Here is a 21,852-nt window from a genome sequence, read left to right on the forward strand (position 1 = left end):
ATGTTAACAAGTTTCTGCTCTAGGAATACAGCTGTAACAAAAGAGATCAGTTCCTTGATCCAGCTGCAATTAGCATTCATGGCTGCTGGGCCAGAGATGCTCTGCAGGTCTCTTCAGTTTAGCCACCAGTTAGGCTAATCATTATTTTCCCTTGTCTTTCAATAGTCACAGACCATTTGACGTGAGTTTGACATGTCATCCTCCTCCCTAAGACAATTCCTTCACTCCATCAAGTATGGCTGTAATAAGGTTCTCTCCATGCAGAGGTAGGGCGGGTCTCAGCATTTCAGAGATGAAAAGTTAGCTGCATGGTTTTTTTGGTTCAGTTTCTTATGGAGGCCAGAACAGTCTGCTCCTAAGGTCATCAGGGACAGCAGACAACAACTCTCACTAGTTCTCACTGTTAGAGAGAGTGAGGCAGATATTAATGAACTCAATAAGCACACTGAACTGAAATGAGAATATTGAATACTGATAGGGAGTTTAGAGCCTCAAGGAGAGAGAAATATTAGCAGAAGGATCCTCCCTGCAAATAGATAAAAATGTTCTCCTCCTTTGACTTAAGGGGAGATCAAATGAGACACAAAAAGGGTTAAATGCATTGCCATAAAGCAGAAAGCAAGTCAGTATCAGAAACAAGGTATTACAGCAGAGAAGCCCATGAGTTCCAGCACAAGCCCTGCTCTAGACCCTGCAGCATTACCATTTATAAAGTGAAGTAGTCACTTGGAAATAGCTCCATAATGCCAAGTATATGAGAAAGCTAATACTCACTAGATGACTTCTAGCACCATCAATTTCTCTCCAAAAAGCATTCCCATTCACTGTTACAAAACAAATGGCCAGTGGAAACCACACAGAGCAATGAAACAGCAATGAGTGCAAGTGAAGGCAAAGCAATAACTAGAGATTGTAACATTGAACCACATCACTGAGGAGGTCAAAGACCAAGCAAAGTAAAATCTTAGAGGTATTAAGAGAAACAAGCAGGCACAGTAGAGAGAAAGGAAATAGATATATAGATATATAAATATATAGATATATCTATATGTAGTTATATAGACTGAGTTAAAAAATTTAATTCAGCATAGTCATTTTCTTCCTTTTGCATAGATCTACTAAATAATAAAGATCCAATTGAAGTCAATGTTTTAGAGATATTGTGACATCTTCCCTTGTTAGCTTTGAATTCCTCATTTAAAGAAATAGTTCTAGAAAGCTATTGATCTTTCATGTGTTTGTAAGCTCTGTTCAAAATATTTTCGTATTGGGCACTGTCTTGATGGTCAGCAGGTTATCTTCTACAATCCCATGGCATTAAAGCTAGACAGGATGTGTATTATTTTCCCCATCATCTCTCACATTTAGACACAGGAAGCAAACAGTTTTCAATAGCATTAGGTTAATTTATATCCTACACACCATAAAGGTTATAACCTGTCACAGCAGTGGGATTTATATAAATTTTCAAGAGCCGAAGAGAAATTCAGGTTAGTAATCACAGGCTCAAAAGAAGAAAAAAAAAAAAAAAAAAAGAGAAAACTTTGGTGATGGAGAGGTTGCATTCCCAAGACAAATCAGCACATTATGGGCTCAACTCTCTCTGTAGCAAAAATCAGAGCACAGTAATTAATTGTACTATGGAGAGACTATATAGCATGTGTTTCAATTCAATCCTATCAAAATTTAATTAAAATAATGGTTATTTTTAAGGCTCTTTTAACATAATTATTTAGTATACTACAGATGGCTACTTCAACATACTTTTAAACAAAATTTACAAGAAGTAAAAATCAAATAAATTTCAGGGGAAATTAGAGCTCTGTGATTAAAGTATATATATGGAGAGCTGCCAGAGAATGCACTTTGCTAATATACCACATATTCATAATGACAGCCTACTGAATTATACACATAATCATGAATAGAGCTTGTGTCATAAGGTTTTTTGCTTATTTTAGCTGTAGGATAAGCAGAAATTGCTTCACATAGGCATCTTATTTGTAAGATGAACCAGGTAACTAGAAATCTCTTTGTCCAACATGACTACACCATGTGTAGCAGAAGATGCAGCATATGCTGTGATCTTGTTGAGGCAGCGAAGTGTGTTTGGGGGGAAGAAAAGGGAAACAGGTGGGGCTCCAAGTCTCTGTTTTTATAACACCTTTGCACCAAAGTTGGAAGGAAGATCCATAGGAAAGGCAGAAGATTTTGTTTCACCACATCAGAAAGAGAGTTAAAGTTCTGGTTGGCTAATTGTATCTTGTTTCTCATTTATTTACATGTGATGTCACACTGTGTTTCAAAATCTGGGAAAATAGTTTTTTGTTGATTGTTTTTTGTTTTAAACAGACCTTTGGGCTCTCCTGTCCCCATGTTAGGGATGTATGTAAGGCCACACTCTCTGAAACATCAGTGTGTCCAACACAGCTGAGTTGCTTGTCCCTTACCCATGCAGTGAGTTTGGCTTATATTATAGCACAGCTTCTTCTCTCATCCAAAAAAATGCACTAATACATATTGGAAAACCTCTTTTTTATTTTTTCTCCCTTGTGTGGGATCAGAGAGAACAGATTCTTTCATACCATAGCTTTAGGCCTTCTTTGTGACTGTTTTTTCTTGTTAAAGCACCAGAGCTGGCTCTTGTAGCCTATTTTTACTGTGCCGTGTGATTCTGCAGACATTGACATGTGTCACCTGTGATGCAGCTACATTTGTCGGCTCTCTGTGCTCAACAGGGAGGAATCGATCCTTCGCTTTCATTAGGTGGCAGGAGTAGACTATTGGCATAAAAATACTAAAAAAATTGGAAAAGAAACCCCAGGGCTTTCTGCTTGGAGATCCAGCCTGCAGTTCAGCGGTCATTTGAATTATTGAATGGGATTAAAATAAAACCATTTCCCTTTTTGTCTCTTTACCCAGATGAACTATCTGAAATGCAAGTTGATTTGTATTTTCTTTTATCCCCTCAGCTTGTTAGGGAGAATATTTTATTTCAGATTCCATTCTTCAAGGTTCTCCTATCACCCAGCGTGGAGCGTTGCTGTCATGTCCTTATCTAAAAAAAGAGAGAGATGGAAAAGAAAACAAAGCCCACAGGTGACACACGTTTTATTGAGGTGTTCCACATGAAGAGCAATTGTGTGCTTTACATTGCACACAGCACGGTAGGAGCCTTCAAGAGGAAGAGAGGGCTATCAAATGAATACAAATTCATCTTTCAAATAGGTTAGATTGGAATTGCTCAGGCTAGTACAGTGTGGACCGTATTAAAATAAAGACCATTTTGAGACCATCTTTCCATTCACTGTCACAGCGGCCACCTCCATTGGCAGACCACAAAAGCCCCAGGGCAAAGAGATCAGCTTCATCCTTGAGAAAGAACGCATGGGGAATTTTGAGACTGATAAACGGCTAATAAGGTAGAGCCTAGCACAGTGTTAATAGCTGAGGGAAATAGGGTTTTGTCTCTCAGAAACATTTCAGCATTCGAGATGTTTCTCTGACCCAATACAAAGCTCACAGTTCACAGCACCATAACAAGTTTCACGAAGAATGTGGGGTATGAAGCCAGGGGTTCAGGATATTTTGCCATGAGAGCCTCAGTCTGATGCTGCATCTTCTATCACTTATCTGGGACCCTGACTAATACTCTTAGAATTCACAACATTGGAAACAATGTACTGAACAGATTTACATAAAAAGGCTCTTAACCTTCCTGCTCAACTCTCTTGACCTCTTGCCAAGTCATGGCCAAGCCATGAGTATTAGTGAATTTAAATCAAGCTGGAGACACTTAGTTTCATGATTTCACAGTCCTTGCTTCAATTCTGCTCTAATAAAAATTGCACAGGAAACAGCGTTCAATTGCTACCAGTCCCCAGGCTGTTTTTTGAAGTTATGGCACTATTTTTTCCAAATACAATGTCAAAAGAAGTCAGAACTAAGGCTACTACAGTGAACACAGAGAAGATGAGTTTAAAAATTTAGAAGTCCAGGAGCTCAAAATAGGAGACTCAAAAATTTAATAATGTTATCCACAACCAGACTTCTAAGTGTGCTGTTTTATGGTATTAGGATATGAAGATCCACCCAACTCTATGGTTTTTAAACTGTACACATTAGTCTAAAATCCCAACTGGGCTATCTGCCCCCGAGATTGGTCTGTGTCTTTATTGACTCTTAGCAGTCCTTGAAAACACAACAGGAAGGATGCTGTAAATATCTGTAAAGCCATTTGCAAGGTATGATGCTTGTTGCTGAGTGCAGGCTACAAGGCATTATTCAGGTCTGCTCCTCGGCAGTGCTTTATCAATTCAGGTTTCTTCTAATGTTTATTCTGCAGGTCTAAGACATTTGCTGTTACGCGAAATATTGGGGATTTGGCTGCTAGTAAGATGACTCCAGTTCTTTTACCTGAAGCAGTGCCTGACATAATGAAGATGTCCTTCAATTCAGATTCGGCATCAGGCGAGACTGATAACATTGGGGTAAATTATGTAGTGCCTGACTATTCTTTTTTGGGCTTTTAAACAGTAGGGAACCATTTCTTTTCTCTATAGGAAAGGGTACAATTCATCTCTGACCAATGCTGCTTCACTCAAATAAGTCAGGTTCAATCTAATAACACAAATAGCCCTATAGTAACATTATTTTAAAATCTGGAGTGTAATATATCAAACTTGCAACACTTTGTCTAAAGCAAAAGCATTTTCTTTGGTAATTAATTTTGCACTGCCATCTACAGGCCCATGATCTTTAAAATACTTTGCAACCATTATGGAAGCATCACATTCCTGGGGCAGTCACAAATGTTCCACAAGATGCTCGACTTATAGAGCCGAATTTAATGTTTATAAGCATCCTGATTCAAGCATGGAGCGCAGTTTGTGTCATGACTTCCTGAGCCAGGTTTCCTTAAAAGCCAGGAAAGACTTTCTAAGATGGGCAGTGCTGTGAAGGCATCACTGTGACAATTCATTCAGACCGACAGAGGCAGGAAAACATGTCCTGTTCTGGTTTCATTGTTATCCTGCAGCTCTGAAGGGTTTTCAGATAAAATAAGAGATGAACAGAGGACAAGAACAGCACTTTCCTATGGAGAACTCAATAGACAAACGTGCTATCAGTGAGAGCAGTTTCCAATATCCTGGAACAAGCTTTCTTCTGCTTTGTGCCGCTGTGCTGCCCTTCCTGAAAACTCAGCACTCCACAGTTATTCTTAAATGAACAGCTACTGAAAAATGGCACTGAGTGGAGCATTTCCCAGTATCACTAGAAATTCCAGGTTTTTTGGTAGGGTTCATGCAAGGCTGGAATCTTGTGAGACATGATAAACTGCATAAAAAACCTAATTGCAAACCTGAATTATATGTGAAATGAAATCTTGTGTTTATTGTGTCTTTAGGTATTTGCTTCATTGCTTCAGGAAATCATAGTTTTCATTTCATGGATTTGATTCCAATTTTAATTAATTTTAATTTGTTCTTCTGTAAGCATTGCTTATCACATGTAAATTACATAGTTTTTAGTGGAAATTTCTAATACATTATATGTTTTGACCATTTCATTGATATAGCGTCACATTCATGTCAGACTTCATCTGAGTCAGAATTTTTGTGGACATAGTTGAAAGTCCTGTTGTCTGACACACCAAAAATCAAAGAAAAGAACTCCAGTCACTCTAAAGCACACACAGTTTTATCAAGAATCTGTTAACACTGTCTAATATTCCAGGAAAACAAAATTAAATATTTAGAATTAATTTGTGATATAATTTCCTACAACCTGAAGCTTTTTTTCCAGTAGGTAGTCTAATCAACCTATTCAGATGCTAATTTTGTCCTCTTTAAAGCCAAGTTTTCCTATGTCTCTGCCTTGGTATCTCAAATAAGCTGGTTAATTCTCCCTGCAGAGTACAGGTAACTGTTACCAAAATATGATGCATAACATGCAGGTATTGCTCTCATTTTTGTCTGGGTTAACTTGAAGTGTGTGCTATCTAATAGGGTATACAGTCTGCAGAGGATGTTTCATCTGGAAATCCCTTTTCTTCTGGACGCTCTTCTTCCCAAAAAGAGCCATTTGCTCAGTCCATGTGCTTCAATGCGAGTACGTTTGGAGTTCAAGTGTGCATGGAGAAGAAAAGTGTACATGCAGCATTTATCAAAAACCTGCCTCTTTATTACCTAGTTGGAGAGCATGCCCTGAGAATGAGCTTCAAGCCAGGTAAATACAAGTGGGCATAAAAGAGAAAACAGTGGGTGGAGGTGTATATACACACACACACATATAGATAGATACACGTGTATATGTACATATATATTTTTTGCATCTTAAGTACCACTAAACCTACAATTAGAAGTACCAGACCAGCCAGTATTGGCAACAGTCTATGCTCACAGCAGGAATCCATTTCTCCCCCACTTGCCTGAGCAGCAATTTCCCAGCTTTCCCAGCAATGTCACTCAGCGTGGCCAGCGTCAAGCAGAGCTGATCTGTGCCTGCAGAGTGTGTCTGATGCATCCTGAATCATTGGATTTGGGATGTAAGCACGGAGCAATTGGACATGGGCAACAGATCTGATGCAGTGTCCTGTAGCTACATTCTAAAACCCAGACTCTAAAAGGGAATTATGGATTAACCCTGCCAGGATCTAGTCCTTAATGTCTTAATCCATGATCATAAGAAATAAAAGCACAGCAGGCCACTGAATCTAGGTCTCCTAAGCATCAAACTAATGGCCTAAACATTGGGCCATTCTTTAGCATTCAAGAGTTGAGCCTCATTTCCTGTCTGACATTTAACCCATTAATTAATGGGTTACCATGGTTTATATCTTTAAACAATCAAATTCTTTTGACTTAAATCTGCTGATCATTCTGTTTATTGACTTGAAAAGAATCCAGTATCATGGTAGTATTTTAAAATTTGGTTGCCATTAAGTGCTTTAGCTATTAGAGAAAATTTTTAGCAAAAGTGCTCAATACCAATAATAATCACTGAACATTTATATTTGAGAAAAAATGGCTAAATAAATTATGGTAAAATTGGCTTATTCTCTCATTCAGTTGCTAATAGTAACAGTAATACTAATTGTCATGCAATTTCAGTTTACACTGAGGCACCTATTGAAAAAATACAAGTCACAATTCAAGCAGGAGACCAAGCTCCAACAAAAATGGTACGTCTAGTAACATTTGAAGATCCAGAGGCACAAGTATCTTCCAGAAAAGAAGCAATTAAAAAAGTGAAGAAAATCCTTGCTGACACTGATGACCAGGTACTGCTGCGAAATTCCACTTCTGGATTTGTGGGAGACATTACACAAAGCTTATTTTTATTCCTTCTACTAAGTAGCTTCCTTTGTTTAGATATTATGCCAAAGTGGAAAATAAAGACAGACTTTTGGATACACAAGTCTTTCAGCAGGTCTTTTGTTTGCACTCATCCTTTCTGTAAGTGAAAGACATTAGAAGGAGCAGGTTGGTTTTGCATGCTTTTCTGAAAATCTCTTATAAGAGATAAAATAGCTGTTGTGTGGCCAAAAAGTAGTCTGTTATTTACAGCTACTGCAGCTTAAGCAAAATGTTCTGACACCAACTACACAACCTGTCCTGAGATAGTGACAGCTACAGTATTGTTGTTACTGATACCAGTTACATGTTGCTGTGTGGTCAACAACTGCTGCACATGCTCCTTATCACAAAAGTGTTTGGGGTGTTGTTCTGCTTATGTGTAAGTTTAACACATTATTATGAAATTGCCTTTGAATTATTGTGATGTGTATCAAGCATACAACTTGTCTTCTAAAGCAGCAGAGATTCAGAGATGTCTGCATCTGATTTTACTTATGCCATCCTGCAGGAATACAGAAAAATATTTTTTTTCCAATGTTACCCTTGACTAGGGGACAAGAAAAGACAGGAGCTCGTCATCCAGTGCCAGCAGCGCCAGCAGAAGTGCCGAGAGTACAACGAGCAGCCCCTCCAGCAGCGACTCTGATGACCGAGTATCACAGGGAGGCACCCAAATAAATCTGAAAACAGGGCAGTCCAAAGCCAAAGGAAAGAAGTTCTACCCATTTGGGGACAGTAGCAGTAGCAGCAGTAGTGGTAGCAGCAGCAGCAAAAGCAGTAGTAGTAGTAGCAGTAGTGGCAGTAGCAAAAGCAGTAGTAGTAGCAGCAGTGATAGTAGTGACAGCAGTAGCAGTGGTAGTAGCAGTAGCAAGAGCAGCAGTAGTAGCAGCAAGAATAGCAGTAGTAAGAGCAGTAGTAGTAGTAGCAGCAAGAACAGCAGTAGTAGCAGCAAGAACAGCAGTAGTAGTAGCAGTAAGAGCAGCAGTAGTAGCAGTAAGAGCAGCAGTAGTAGCAGCAAGAACAGCAGTAGTAGTAGTAAGAGCAGTAGCAGTAGGAGCAGCAGAAGCAGTAGTAGCAGAAGCAGTAGTAGCAGCAGCCAGAGCAGCAGAAGCAGCAGTAGCAGCAGCGAAGACAGTACCAGAGGCAGCGCAGGTAGCAGCAGCAGTAGCAAAGCATCTGGTATAAAGCATAAGGCTAAGAAGCAGTCCAAGACCACATCATTTCCGCTTGCCAGTGCTGCTGAAGGAGAGAGAAGTGTCCGTGAGCAGAAGCCTAAAACACAGAGCAGCAGCAGCAGCAGCAGTGAAAGCACTGGTACTTCCCGTTGGCGCAGCAAATCTGACCAAGGAGCTGAGACGAACCACGTCAAGTCCCAAGTTCACAGTGGCAGTAGTCACAGTTCCACAGAATGGGTAAAATGTCTAATACTTTGACTTCTGCTAGGAGGTGATCTTGACTGAGCTGTAGGTAATAACTTCTTTTGGAATTTTGCAGGAATATCACCTTCCAAAAGTATACAGTCTCCGCTTCAGGTCTGCTCACATCCATTGGGTAGGTGCCTAATTCAAGTGCACATTGCCATGGTAGCTGCAGCTGATGTGATCAAACCTGTTACTGAAGGGCTTTATTTGGGCCATTTCCCTTGACCATTTCATAATACCCAATAACAATATTGATGATGAACAAAAAGAGTAGATTTATTACTAATATGCTATTACACTACATTCTTTTGGCATTGCAGCACTTGCAATTCTCAAATTTGGGTCAGGACACACAAATGCAGCCAAAACTAGGTTAACAAAGATCATGGGGGAAAGATAAAAGAGTGGGACCTTCCAATGGGAATAGTTATTTCCACAGTTCTTAGGCAACCATGGCAAAATAATTTCACGGATTTTTTCAGAAACCAGGTTCAGTACACATTATGGCACAGAGGTATTTTTAGCATATATTAGAAGGGTGATAATGGAGTGGCTTTTGTAGGTGTCACTTGTACAGCTGTTATATATCCTGCATGTGAAAGAGGAAGATGATTTATAGTGTTATTCATAAAATTGTATTATCTTTTTTTTTCTGGATATGGATGTATTTGACCACTTATAAAATGCTACTTTTCATTTTCCCTAGCATTAGACCTGAACAGTGTGATGTTGCAATCAGTGTCTGTGCAGTCTTCCTTTCAGCAGAGATGTTGAGGTGGATCCATGGCACATGCCAACCCAACATAATTCATGTCTATATATGGAAATAAAAATAACACTCTAGATATGTCCAAGTCTGTTACCTATAAAGGGAGGCTGATAGCTCTGATTTTGATATTTACACTGTAAAACTAGAGGCTATCTCATAGATTTTTAACCTATTTTTATTTCATAGCATCCAGATCATAAAGGATCAAGCAGCTCATCATCGTCTTCCTCTGAGCTGGGAAGCAGCCACAGAAACAGCAGCAGTAGCAGTGACAGCAGCAGCAGTAGCCACCACCACCATCACCACCACGGAGAAAATTCTGCCCACAACTCAAGGAGGAGCAAAAGAGTCAGCATCCACCACCACAGCCATGGCTCCAGCCTGACACGTGAGGTACAGCTCTGTGTGGTACCCAGAGTAGCCAGGCTTAGCTGGCTGCTGAGCAAGAGCTGTAGATGTGGTGGCACACACAAGATGACAGTGTTAGGCTCAGCAGGGACACTAAAAGTAAAGTCTGTACATTGAAAGTCAAAGTTTATTGAGATATTTCCCCCCACAAAAAAACTCAACTTTTTTTTTTCAAATCCCCTTGCTTTCAGGTTTGTCTGTTTCCTTTCCTTCATTTCTGAAGGTATTTGCAGTATGTGAAAGCATGGATTTGGAAATCATACATGTTGAAGGGAATGTAGCTGTGAGTTAAAGAGGAAATAATTTTCTTTTTCCTGTGAAAGCCCAGAATACAAAATCAGTTGCTTTAGGTAAAAATGAGGAAGAAATAAATAAGTCTGCCTAATTATTTTTAAATGTAGACTGGAGGTCATGAGTGCATGCAGAGTATAACTAAAATCAGACTTTCCATGGACATTACTGATTGGTAAATGTGAAGGCCCATTAAGCACAGACTGCCTTTATCTTTATTATGCACATAGTATTCTATAATTGTACTGCATTAAGGTATCTACATAATAATAGAACAAATAGCTCTGCAAATGCAGGCAATGTCATGGGGAATTCTGCTACTAAGTAGGACTTCAAAATATTTGATTGGCTTAAAGAAACTGTAGTATTGTAAGATAAGTTGTGAATGTGTATACCACTCCGGATGTCTCTAGTACACATTGTAGGCAACTATTTGAAACATTACCATTATGAACAAAATCTTGCTATATGCATAAAGCTAGCTTGGAAGTGTCTTGGATCCCTCATCAAAATAATCACATCTTTGAATAATTAAGTTTGCCACCAAATTCATCCTTAAATATTGTGGATATAGAAATATGTACTGCAAACTAAACTGATGAAGGACAAGGGCTGCTGCCTGCTGTCAATGCACATTAACTGGACTGCAGGCTCTCCAGTGAACACACAGAAATACTTAAACACAGATGGTTTGGGGCTCTTTTTCAGCGCAACTTCCTGGGAGACGTAATTCCACCTGGCATTACGATTGTGGCACAGGCAGTACGGAGTGACAACACAAATCAAGGTTATCAAGCTACAGCATATGTTCGTTCTGATGCTGCCAAAGTTGATGTGCAACTAGTTGTGGTTCAGCTGGCTGAAACCAATTGGAAAGCGTGTGCTGATGCTGTGATACTGCCTCTGAAAGCACAGGTAAGTGCCCAGGCAGCTTCGCACAGAGAGACATCTATGAAGCCCAGAGTAGGCACAGAGAATCTGCTGATTAGGAGTATTAAACAGGAAAGGCATACTTATTTTGAAATATTTCATAAAGTTGGGGAAGTTTTAGAAAATGTTTCACCATTCTTTTGAATAGAAAATAGTAAAAAAAAAAAAAAAAAAAAAAAACAAAACTTCAAAATATTGATTTTCAAGATAAATCAAAATATAACCAGTAGAAGCATTAAAAAAATAAAAATTGACTTCTTCATCACTATTTATTATTTATTTTACTATGAGTTTTCTTGTCTGGGAATCTACCTGTTTTTCTGTATATAATTTATTGACCCCAAGTTTAGCTCATCTGTTTAGAGCATGGTGTTGATTGCACTAAGGACACTGGATTTGATCCCTGTATGGGCCATTCAGTTGGGAACTGAATTCTTTCTGGATGGAGTTGGATGATCCTTCTCGGTCCCTTCCAAGTCAGACTGTTCTGTGATTTCAAAAGACCCATAACTCAAATATATTTACATTGTATTTCTTAGGATTTATATGAAAAGATGGAAAAAGCAAAGTTGGGTAACGGGTTGAAGCCAAAGACAGCAATATAAATGAAAGAACAGGTCCTTACTTTTTTTGCATATCCCTGTGCTGTGCTTCCCATGAGCTTTTTGGAGCAAGAGATGTTTGTGCAACAATTTAAAAACCTCTGTTTTTTGCAGCTGCAATTAACAAATTCAGCATGATATTCAGTATTGAAGAAAGTGGGATGGGTTCGAATCAGGAGGTCTTGGGGAAGGCAAAGAGAAATTATAGTGCAGTCCTCCTCTAGGAGAAAATACATATTGATTAAGAAGTTACCACATCTAAGGAAATCTCAACATGTTTCTGTGGCTCCTTTGAGACAGGAACACGTATATGTAGTTCTGCACAGACCAGAAAGCTTTTTTTCCTACTGTGCCTCAGATTTTGCACGAACAAGTCAAAATTTCTCTGTGAGACTCTGTTTAGAGAAAAATATTGGAAATATGAAGGATCAATGCACAAATTGGTGAAAGAAAATTTTACATTTTGAAATGGTCAAGGTTCATTCTGGGATTCTTTTCTGAATTTTGGGTGACTGTTTCCCTGTTTACAAAGGCCAGACTGAGATGGGGCAAGGAGTGCCAGGATTACAGGATAGAAGCAGTGGCTACCACAGGACAACTGGCAAGGAAGCCAGCTGCACAGCTGAAGGTGCAATGGGGAAAACTTCCATCCTGGATAAAAAAGACAAGCACAGCGTAAGTAATTCATTATTTCCTAAGTTTTTATTTGACTTTTTTACCCTACTTGGCTTTTGAAAAACGCTGAAAGAATTGGATCAAATTTTTCAACCCAAACATTCTTGTCCAGGCAGTGCTTGGATGGTAACCACAAGTTCAGTGGTACACAAGCATTTTATGAATGTGTTCTACTTTTTCCACATGTTTCATATTAAATGATAGCCTCCAATTATTTAAAATGTATGCATGATTTCATTTTCCATATTAAATTATTTTCTATTTCAGTTCAAAATGCCTTTTTGTTTTAAAATGTTCTTCTATTCAGTCTCAAAAAATAACCATTTTAAATAGGTAAAATAAAACCAGTGTGTTTTTTCTGGATAAAATCAACCATTTAATTTGACCCAAAGTAATATTTTCTTGACTTTTCAGTTCTTCCATTTTTTCCTGAGTTTTTGGATCTGCCAGTAGTCTTCACTGTCCCATGTGTGCTTTTGTTTATGCACCTGAGTTTGTCACATCTTGTTTATCTCTAGAGTCATGCAATACATTCCTGGTGCAGCACTCATGTTAGGCTTCTCAGAAGTACATCAGAGAAATCCATCTCATGAATTAATAGTAAGAGCAGCTGCAACATCTCCACGAACCATTGATACAGTAATTAAAGCTCCTGAGGTACGTTAAATTTTTATTTTCATTTTCATTACATTAAATGATTTTCAACTTAGAATGTTTTGACACTTAACGTAAAGAAACAAAAAGCAAAACATTCCCTTTTAGAGAAGCTGCTATATACCTGACTATATTAGGTGGCTGTTCAAATACATACAACAGCTCCCTTGATTTTGTGCTGCTTCGGCCCGGTGCAGTAGTAAGTTGAAAATCAGACTCTGTAGTCCAGTATTTCATTTGTATTCTGAGAACAGCAGTGAGGCCAAACTATCTCAAGTATGACTGCTCTGCACTCACACCTTTATGCATTTTTACTCAGTGTGACTAGCTCTTGAATGAGGGTCTCAGAGCAGATAGAGGGGCCTTGAGAACTCTTTGCACTCTGCTGCAGCCACAAACAGCATCTGTGTGTGTGGCACTCCAGTCCCACATCTGCAGTAACCATGCTTGATGTGACTGGTCTGAGCAAGCCACAAATGCAACTCTGCTCCAACCAAACTGGAGCAGTTAGTCACCCTCTTACAGCAGCCTGCAGAGGCAGGGTCTGCAGAGTCCCACTGATTAATTGGTCCTTGTCCACTAAATTCCTATGCACCTCTCTGAATAATTTCCCTATGAAATTATATATATATATATATATATATATATATATATATATATATATATATAATATATATTATATATATATTATATATAATATATATATATTATATATTATATATTATATATAAATAATTTCCCTCTGGCAAATTAATAAAAGCTAGCTATTCATACACAGAAACTTGTGTGTCTTTAACCCTCCACAGTGCTCCAGTACTGCAGGATCTTTAATCCTTGATCATGAGGAAGTCGGTGCAATAGGCATTCGTTTGAGTCTCTTGGCAAATACAATTTGTAGCTACAGTGAAGGATCTTACCCCAGTGCTGAACATGCTGGTTTTCAGCCTTTAATGGATGAGATTCATTTTTCCAAACACATCCATCATCTCAGTTACTCAACTTGTTAGCTTACTTTTTAAGAAGTCACTCAAATATCACTTAAACTCATCTCTACCAGTTACTTTTCAATGTTCTTAACAATTTCTCAAAAAGTCAAGTATGACTAGAAGAGATGTGATTTCTCACAAAAGCAGAAGGTTAGGGTACGTTCTGCCAAGACTAACACAACTGCAATTGTAGAAATGCATCTTCAAGGGTTTTTTTTTTCCAAGATAAGAGTGGGGGGTTTTTTGCAGTCATTTCTTGAGCATATGGTTCAATTTATCTTAATGTATTTTCATTTCTGCTTTTTCAGGTAACACTTTATTGTCAGGGATTCCGATTGCCATTCACTCTGCCCTTAGGCCCATCTCCAGCTTACGAGACTCGAGATATCACTGCCTGGAATTTATTTCCTGAAATAGCTTCACAAATAGCACAAGAAGATCAATGTAAATGTTACTTATATGTTTGTCTCATGAATAAGCAATGTGTGTAGATCCATACTCTGCCATGGCTGGGCCTTGCCTTTCCTTCTAATGATCTTATAGGGAAGCATAGCATGCATCTGTAGCCCTGCTTCCAGCAGTTCGTTCCCTCACAGAGAAGCAGGTTTTTTAGCAGGTGAATGAAAAGGCTTCAAACTCTAAACATTCAGAGCTTGGGAATTACTCCTGTCCTCAAGGACCGGAGGTTGTCTTTTGCCCCTCCTGAAAAGGTGCCAACTCTGCATTGAGAGGCATCAGGTGATGGGCACAAGAGAGTCCGCATATTTTCTGTCCAGTTTATTTTATTCAAAAAGGAGCCACGTGAGCCTCTACCTGGTTGGTGTCTAGAACACCTGTGGGAAATGGGGCTTTTATCACAGTTTATTATGGCATCCAGTTTCTCAAGAATTTTGTACGTTTTAGTCCCTGTTAGCTTGAATTTTGTGTTTGGCATGTAACCGAAATCAATACTAGTATAGTCTACAGCAGGTAGTTATTTTGTAGTGTTCTCATGTCCTTACAGACTCTGTCTTCTGCCAAGGAGGTGAAGTTTTCTTCCTGTTTGCTGGGTAGTTCAGTTTCATAGAGGTGTCTTTCAGTACTTCACAGCAACACATACAGTGGTCACATCTGCCATTCCTTTTATGGTTTTGTTTTGCAGCCACGTGTGAAATCAGGGAGAGAGATTTCAAAACATTTGATCGTGTGAGCTATTCATATTCTTTCAATAAAAGCTGCAACCTGGTGGTGGTTCAAGACTGTACTGAACACCCAAAATTCATCGTTACTACAAGAAATGTTGATCCTCAATCTTTCTCAAGAGAGGTTCACATAAATACAACATCAATGTAAGTGTGGTTTATACTGAGGCTTAGAAATTAGGTATAAAGTTTCTCTGGGAGTTACTCTGGGAGTGGGAGATATCCAGTTATAGATATCTAGTGGGAGATACCCAGTTTCTAGCTGAAACTGGTTTTCAGTGAGACATATGGGAAAGACAGAATTTCCAGAAGGGATCCTTGTCTGAGGCTCTATGGTGCAGTTGTTCTTGTCTTGAATTCCACAGCCACCAATACCTGATAACTTGCTCACTAAGTTCTCACGCTGTCTTTTCTTTAAAGGTTGAATATTAAAGCCCACAGTCCCAATGAATTCTGCACTTTGGAAAGAAAACTGCTTGTTCATTCATTCAAATTCAGATAGTCACAAATATCTATACTTTTCACATTTTAAATTAACCACTAATCTATTGTCTTTTATTTTTGCTTTTTCTGAAGGAACATCACAATCTGTCCTGCCTCAAATTCGTCTCTCCTTGTGGCATGCAACGAAGAACAAGTTCTATCACACAGTGGAGATTCTGAGTATGAAAAAGGTAAGCTGTGATACCCAGTTTTCCAGGACTGACCTGGGAACTCAATATCAAGATTTTATAAATTTCACAGAAAAATCTCGGTGTAAAGAAAACACAAGTGGAATTAATTCAAAGAGAAAACTAAAGACTGCTTTTTTAAGTTTTGTAGTGACTCATGTTCACGTTTCCTACAGTATATACACACTTACTTTCTGCCAGCATACCTGACAGGTGAATAAAGCCCTTTCTTATCATATAACCAGGTTGGTGATTGTTCAGAAAAAAAGTTCATCCTATAGTCAAAGAGAGATGCTTTAGTTCAGACATTTAGCTGGAGCACCACCACTGTCATTATCATTTCAAAATTTAGCACACTGGATACAGAAGTCAGTACCTACTATAGGTAACAGTAGTAGAATATTTTTGAAAATATATTATTTCTTCTATTTTTGTGTTTCCTCTCCACTTAAATATACATATTTAACTGTAGCAGCAAAATTATCATTGTGAAGGAAAATGCATTGTGGTAGGTTTTGTGTTATACAATTTCTCCATTAATTTAAGATGATCACTGTATGATTCACCATCTTTTTACAGACAATGTTAAAATTTATAAAAATGGAGAAACAGTCACCGTGGAAGTTCCAGCACTCGGGCTGAAGAAGGTGACTTTTGATGGTGTAAATCTTAAGGTACTGCACTTACTTTCAAGGTTACTGCTTTCTTTCTGCCTAGTACCTTGCCAGTGTGACAGACCAACACTTCAGCATCCACTACAAATGTGTGCTATTTTGCAGGTTACAGTTGCTTCATGGATGAGAGGAAAGACCTGTGGAGTTTGTGGTAATAATGACAGAGAAAAAGAAAATGAGCTCCTCATGCCAAACCATAGGCTGGCACGCAGCTCTTCTGCATTTGTTCATTCATGGGTATTGCTAGAAGAAACCTGCTCTGGTGGTGAGTGGATCTGGAAAAATTTTATGCTTGGACAGATTATGATTTCACTTTACCTCTGCCAACATCTAGAAAATATTTTTTTTTAAGCAGTACATACCTTTTACTTAGAAATTTCATTAGCCATATGTATCCATTTTAACTTTATTAACCACTGACTGTTTAAAACACTGCTTGAGAATATAAAAAATTATACTCCAGCAAAAGTGTTTGTCTCATGTACAATTCAATGTTAAATAATTGATTTTTATCTCTTACACTGAGTAGCTTTTTTCTTGAGAGGCAAAATCAACCCTAATCTCCCTCCCACTGAAAAAAAATGTGATTTTCACCATTGTACCAAAACAGTTTCAGCTGTTGTCCGCAGACTTAATTTCACCACACAAGTTGCAGACTATAAATACAGTGTCAGATCCTACACTCATGTAAATTTCCAAAGTGCAAAAAAAATTCATTTTTGTTCTGCACCATGTGAGGGTGCAATCTCAGGAAAATATTTAGAACTACTCCTACTGAAAAGAGCTTCATCTCACACCTAGCTGGAAAAATAGTGTTAGACTCCCATAATATCAATACAGTTTTGTTTGGTAGGTCTCCATTTACCTTGGACCTGAAATAATTTTATTGAAGTTAATGGTTGCTTTCTCCTTGACTTCAGTGGCAGCAGAATTATGCTTATCTGTGTGTCAGGAAACAGAGTCGTAGCTGGGATCCTGTTAAGTTACATTATACCTTTCTAGTGAGATAATTGCAGCATTATAAAAATCATCCGATACAAAAATTATCCTTGTTGTTATTAAATAAATGCTGCCCTATTTTTATCCATTCACTACAGTTGACATTTTTCCTAATGCAATGAAGTAGACATTGTGCTTGCCGTATCTATTCTTAATAGCTTTCAGACATGAGAGGTTATTTTCTGTGTATTATGTAGTTCTAAAAAACTGAGTATACACGATTCCATTTGGGTTCTATTGTGCAATTAGATTTTAAAAATAGCTCCCCTTTCAGACTCTTTCCTCAACTTATTATTGTCCTATCTTGACAACCTCACTACTGTGAAAATGGTTTGTCAGATACCTGTGTTTTAATAAAAGCTGAAGAGAAAATACGGACCTTTATTATTATAAGGATCGATTGGGATTTATTTCTTCAGTTTTAACTACCTTTCCTTTTCCTCTTAGGGTGCAAGCTGCAGCGCAGTTATGTGAAGCTGAATCGAAATCCTACTATTGATGGTGAGGAATCTACGTGCTACTCTGTTGACCCAGTACTGAAATGTATGAAAGACTGTACTCCAATCGAAAAAGCCCCAGTAAAGGTTGGCTTCCACTGCTTCCCAAAAGGTACAGTATTTTTCTCCCTCTGTGTGTCACGTACTGCAGGAGCTGTCAGAGCACTCGAAAGAACAAAGCACAGCACAGCCATGCACAGACCTGTATTGCTCTGGCTCCTCTCTGAGCTGCTGGTTTTAATCCCATTAGTATTTGCTAGAACTGCTGACAGTGCTGGCCAGCTAAAAGCCAGGTTAGGTGATGGCAAGTAGCATCATCTGAGAAAAACATTTGAGGAGGTAAAAGGGGCAGCAGCAATCAATAAAATCACAAAATAAAATTTGTCATGTCTTCAGGATCTCCATAAAGTTGAGATAAGCAACACTGAGTCTCTTTATGTACGTTACAGCCTGCAATTTTGTGTAGACCAGGGCAGGCAAGGCAATTGAAAGTCAGTCAGGTAGTGTGACAGGAGTGCTGTAATTAGACTGCCATGCTATGCCACTGTGCAATACATCAGCAAAAACACATTGCTGGAAGTTTCTGTAGATTGTTCCAGAAAATGGTTTGGTTTTTAAGGTATTTTATACACACATACTCATGCCCCAGATTGAAAAAAAGAAAAACAAGAAACAAAAGAACACAAACATTTTTCTCATTTCATTTATACCAGGATATGAGGCACTGTCTAATACAGTTTCACACTGAAGTTATGTAATCATGAAAGGAGAATCCAACCTGGAACCTACAGATATTTCTGGTGCATTCTTTCCTAAGTCTTTTAATTAATTACCTATATAGCTTACAGGGAGATCTACCATTAGGAAGTATCTATGAGTATCTATTGAAATGGTTTGTTCTCTGTTAACCATTGCTGGCCAAATCCATTGTTAGCTGAGATAATCCAGTGTAGTTTCACTGGAGCCAATGCACCCCTGTGTTGAATAGTACTGGAAAGGACAGGGTATTTTATGTCTGAATTTAAACATCTGTGTAGAACTTTGCACTTTGCTTGGGATATTAATATCTGCAATGTGCTGAATCAGCCCAGAAAAGCAGACAGGAACTCTCTATAATAGTCAAAGACCTGCAACAGCCTATTCAACAAGTAGCACAGAGAGAGCGTTAATAGTTTTCTGATGGCTCCCTGAGATGAGAATAAATACATTCTTTCATAAATAGAAAAACCCACCCTCTACAAAAATCCTTCCAAAATCTTGTTATATCCATGTTTCACAGATTTCTATTGTGTATCCAAGTCTGTATCTCTGAAGTGTCATAACCCCAGACCACTCACTGCCTTAGAATATTAGGCTATAATAAAGATATCTCACTCTCACAAAACTGTTTGAGAAAAGAAGAAAATCAGAAAAAAATATGTTAGTTGTTGCAGCCAGTGTTACCTTCAGAGCAACTGCAGGCTTCTCTTGTTCCTTTACTGAAGCAGAGACTGGGAAGTCTGCTTGCAATACTTCTAACCAAGGCCTTATTTGTTTGTTTGTTTATTTATTTATCCTGAAGAGGAAGCACAAAAAAGAGCAGGAGAGGGAGGAGGAAGAAAAAAGATGCCATTTATCGTTCTTTAGCTTACTAAATTGATTACTTTTTCTTAGGCTAAGGATCAATAGGAATACAAGGCCAGCACTTAAAAACTATCCTTTTTCTTTCTTTGTCTAATGACTTGGAGAAGTAGTAGAAGCAGTAGAAATCTTCACCTTTCTCAATCCAGGACCATGCCATGAACAGGACAAAGAATTTTTCTCAACTCTTTATATGAGAATTCAGAGATGATATTTTGCTGTTTCAAAATTCAAGGACCCCATCACTGTCACCAGTGGAGCAAGGATAAAATGAAGTACAAGAATGCATAATTTCTCCTGTTGTCCTCAAATCAGCCAGACTGTGCCCTTAGGAACTTGACTGAGGCAGGCATCACTCCAAGTTTAAGTCCACATATTGGTTTATATTTCAAACATGCCACAAGGCCTACACCTGGGGATCAGTTACTCAGCCACAATCCAGTTTACAAGGAAATAATTTCCTACATGGATATGAATGTGCTCAGACCCATAGTGTGCCAAGAGTAAGAGGCATAATGTATATAAAAAACAGAATTCAGACATTTTATAGCATTTCTCATTTCACAACCTGAAAATATAATGTACATTTTAAAAAGCATCTCCAGCATCTTCCTGGGAAATATTTATTATCCATTTTATCAAATCCTGCACTTAATGTTGGACAGTAATTTAGCCATGGAGAGTGTTAACCTTTCAGAAGATGACTGATGACTGATGCATACAGCAGTGTCCATATTTCCCTGTGATGAGGGATGGCATGTTAGAAATGTACTGTCCAACTAAGGAATAAAACAAATGGAAAATTATAAAAGCTTTACACATTCTCATTATACAAACTTAATCTAAATGGATGTCCTAATAATCTTCCAGATGCAATGATAAACCTCCAACTAGCTAGGAATATTTATTGGGAGGATGAATAACATTATTCCATTTAGATTATTTCAGCATTAAGGAATATGGCTTATTCAAGCTGCTGTTGATAAAGCAGTGTGGTAAGGTTAATACTGCAACTGACAATTCTCTGCCAGATTTCACAATATATGGGAAACTTTAATTAGAAGTTTATGAACCTCTGAAAATTCTCCAAAGGGCTTACCCTTCAGAAATGAACTTCGACAAACAGTCAGCAGAAATACCCAGTGATATGCAGCACTAACAGAAGTGATTGCTGATTGGAGCGGTATGTGGTGGTCTTACACTGACAGGGGCTACCTCCAGCACGTCCACAGCCTCCTTTTGTCTTTGTGCTTCATGAAATGTAATTCATTTGGGGTTTAGGGAAGTATTACAGTAATTATATCATGGATGAAAATCCTGTTCCAAGTCAATGAGTCAGTTAGATGTCAGTCGTGAGGGCAGGATTTCATTCTTTACTTGATGAGGGAGTTGACAGCCATCAAAACAGTATTTCTTTGAAATGTGTTAATTTGCTTGATGTTAGTTAACAATGGCTTTGCTCTTCTGACAGAAACTGCTGTAAGCCTGTTGGAATGGCAGAAAAGCAGCGATAAGAAATCTGCATTTGAGGATGTTGTGGAGTCTGTGGATGCTGACATTGATTGTACCTGCACTGGCAGCTGTAGTTAAGCTAAACGTTTTGGCATTGTGCTATAGACATACTACACAAATAATTGAATAGCTGGACAGATAAGAAGGGAACATAATAGCTGTAGTAAAATATTAAGAAAGGTGCTTGAAGAAAATAAGTCTACTGCAAAGTCAAATGCATTATGTACAGTCTGCACTGCTTAATAAATATGTTCATTAAATAAGTATTCATGTGGTCTCTCTTTATTTTTCCCTATCAACAAAACAATCAGGCCAACTATAATATTATACAGAAATTCTGCTCCCTTTTATCTGCAATATAATTACAGCAGTCCGCTCTTAAAATTATGTTCACTAGGTGATGAAAGGAAAACATGATTACGGCTACTGCTAACATTCCATTGTGCAAAGAATTTCATATTTAGCATACTAAAGACACAGTAAGCATTTGTTTTCTTTTATGTTTTCTGGTAAAGAGCAACGTCTGTTCCTGGAACCGTTCTGCAAAAAAATATATTTTACTCCCAGCAAGACCATTAGCCTTAGTACATTCTACAAAGGAATG

General features: G+C 38.3%; 1 protein-coding gene across 1 annotated transcript in view; it reads left to right on the forward strand.

Moving 5' to 3' along the window:
* LOC128811625 (vitellogenin-1-like) overlaps positions 1-21,326 on the forward strand; it is a 43,078-nt gene extending 21,752 nt beyond the window's left edge. The window contains exons 20-36 of the mRNA XM_053985381.1: positions 4,346-4,490; positions 6,009-6,228; positions 7,113-7,282; positions 7,910-8,330; positions 8,511-8,770; positions 8,853-8,909; positions 9,735-9,941; positions 10,956-11,162; positions 12,312-12,454; positions 12,973-13,111; positions 14,403-14,538; positions 15,236-15,422; positions 15,852-15,949; positions 16,526-16,620; positions 16,726-16,885; positions 18,067-18,228; positions 21,208-21,326. Of these exons, the coding sequence (XP_053841356.1) occupies positions 4,346-4,490; positions 6,009-6,228; positions 7,113-7,282; positions 7,910-8,330; positions 8,511-8,770; positions 8,853-8,909; positions 9,735-9,941; positions 10,956-11,162; positions 12,312-12,454; positions 12,973-13,111; positions 14,403-14,538; positions 15,236-15,422; positions 15,852-15,949; positions 16,526-16,620; positions 16,726-16,885; positions 18,067-18,228; positions 21,208-21,326 (2,926 nt within the window). The remainder of the gene's footprint in view (positions 1-4,345; positions 4,491-6,008; positions 6,229-7,112; positions 7,283-7,909; positions 8,331-8,510; positions 8,771-8,852; positions 8,910-9,734; positions 9,942-10,955; positions 11,163-12,311; positions 12,455-12,972; positions 13,112-14,402; positions 14,539-15,235; positions 15,423-15,851; positions 15,950-16,525; positions 16,621-16,725; positions 16,886-18,066; positions 18,229-21,207) is intronic.
* Positions 21,327-21,852: the final 526 nt, after the last annotated feature.

Source organism: Vidua macroura, chromosome 9 (genome assembly GCF_024509145.1).
Source record: "Vidua macroura isolate BioBank_ID:100142 chromosome 9, ASM2450914v1, whole genome shotgun sequence".
Lineage (NCBI taxonomy): Eukaryota > Metazoa > Chordata > Aves > Passeriformes > Viduidae > Vidua > Vidua macroura.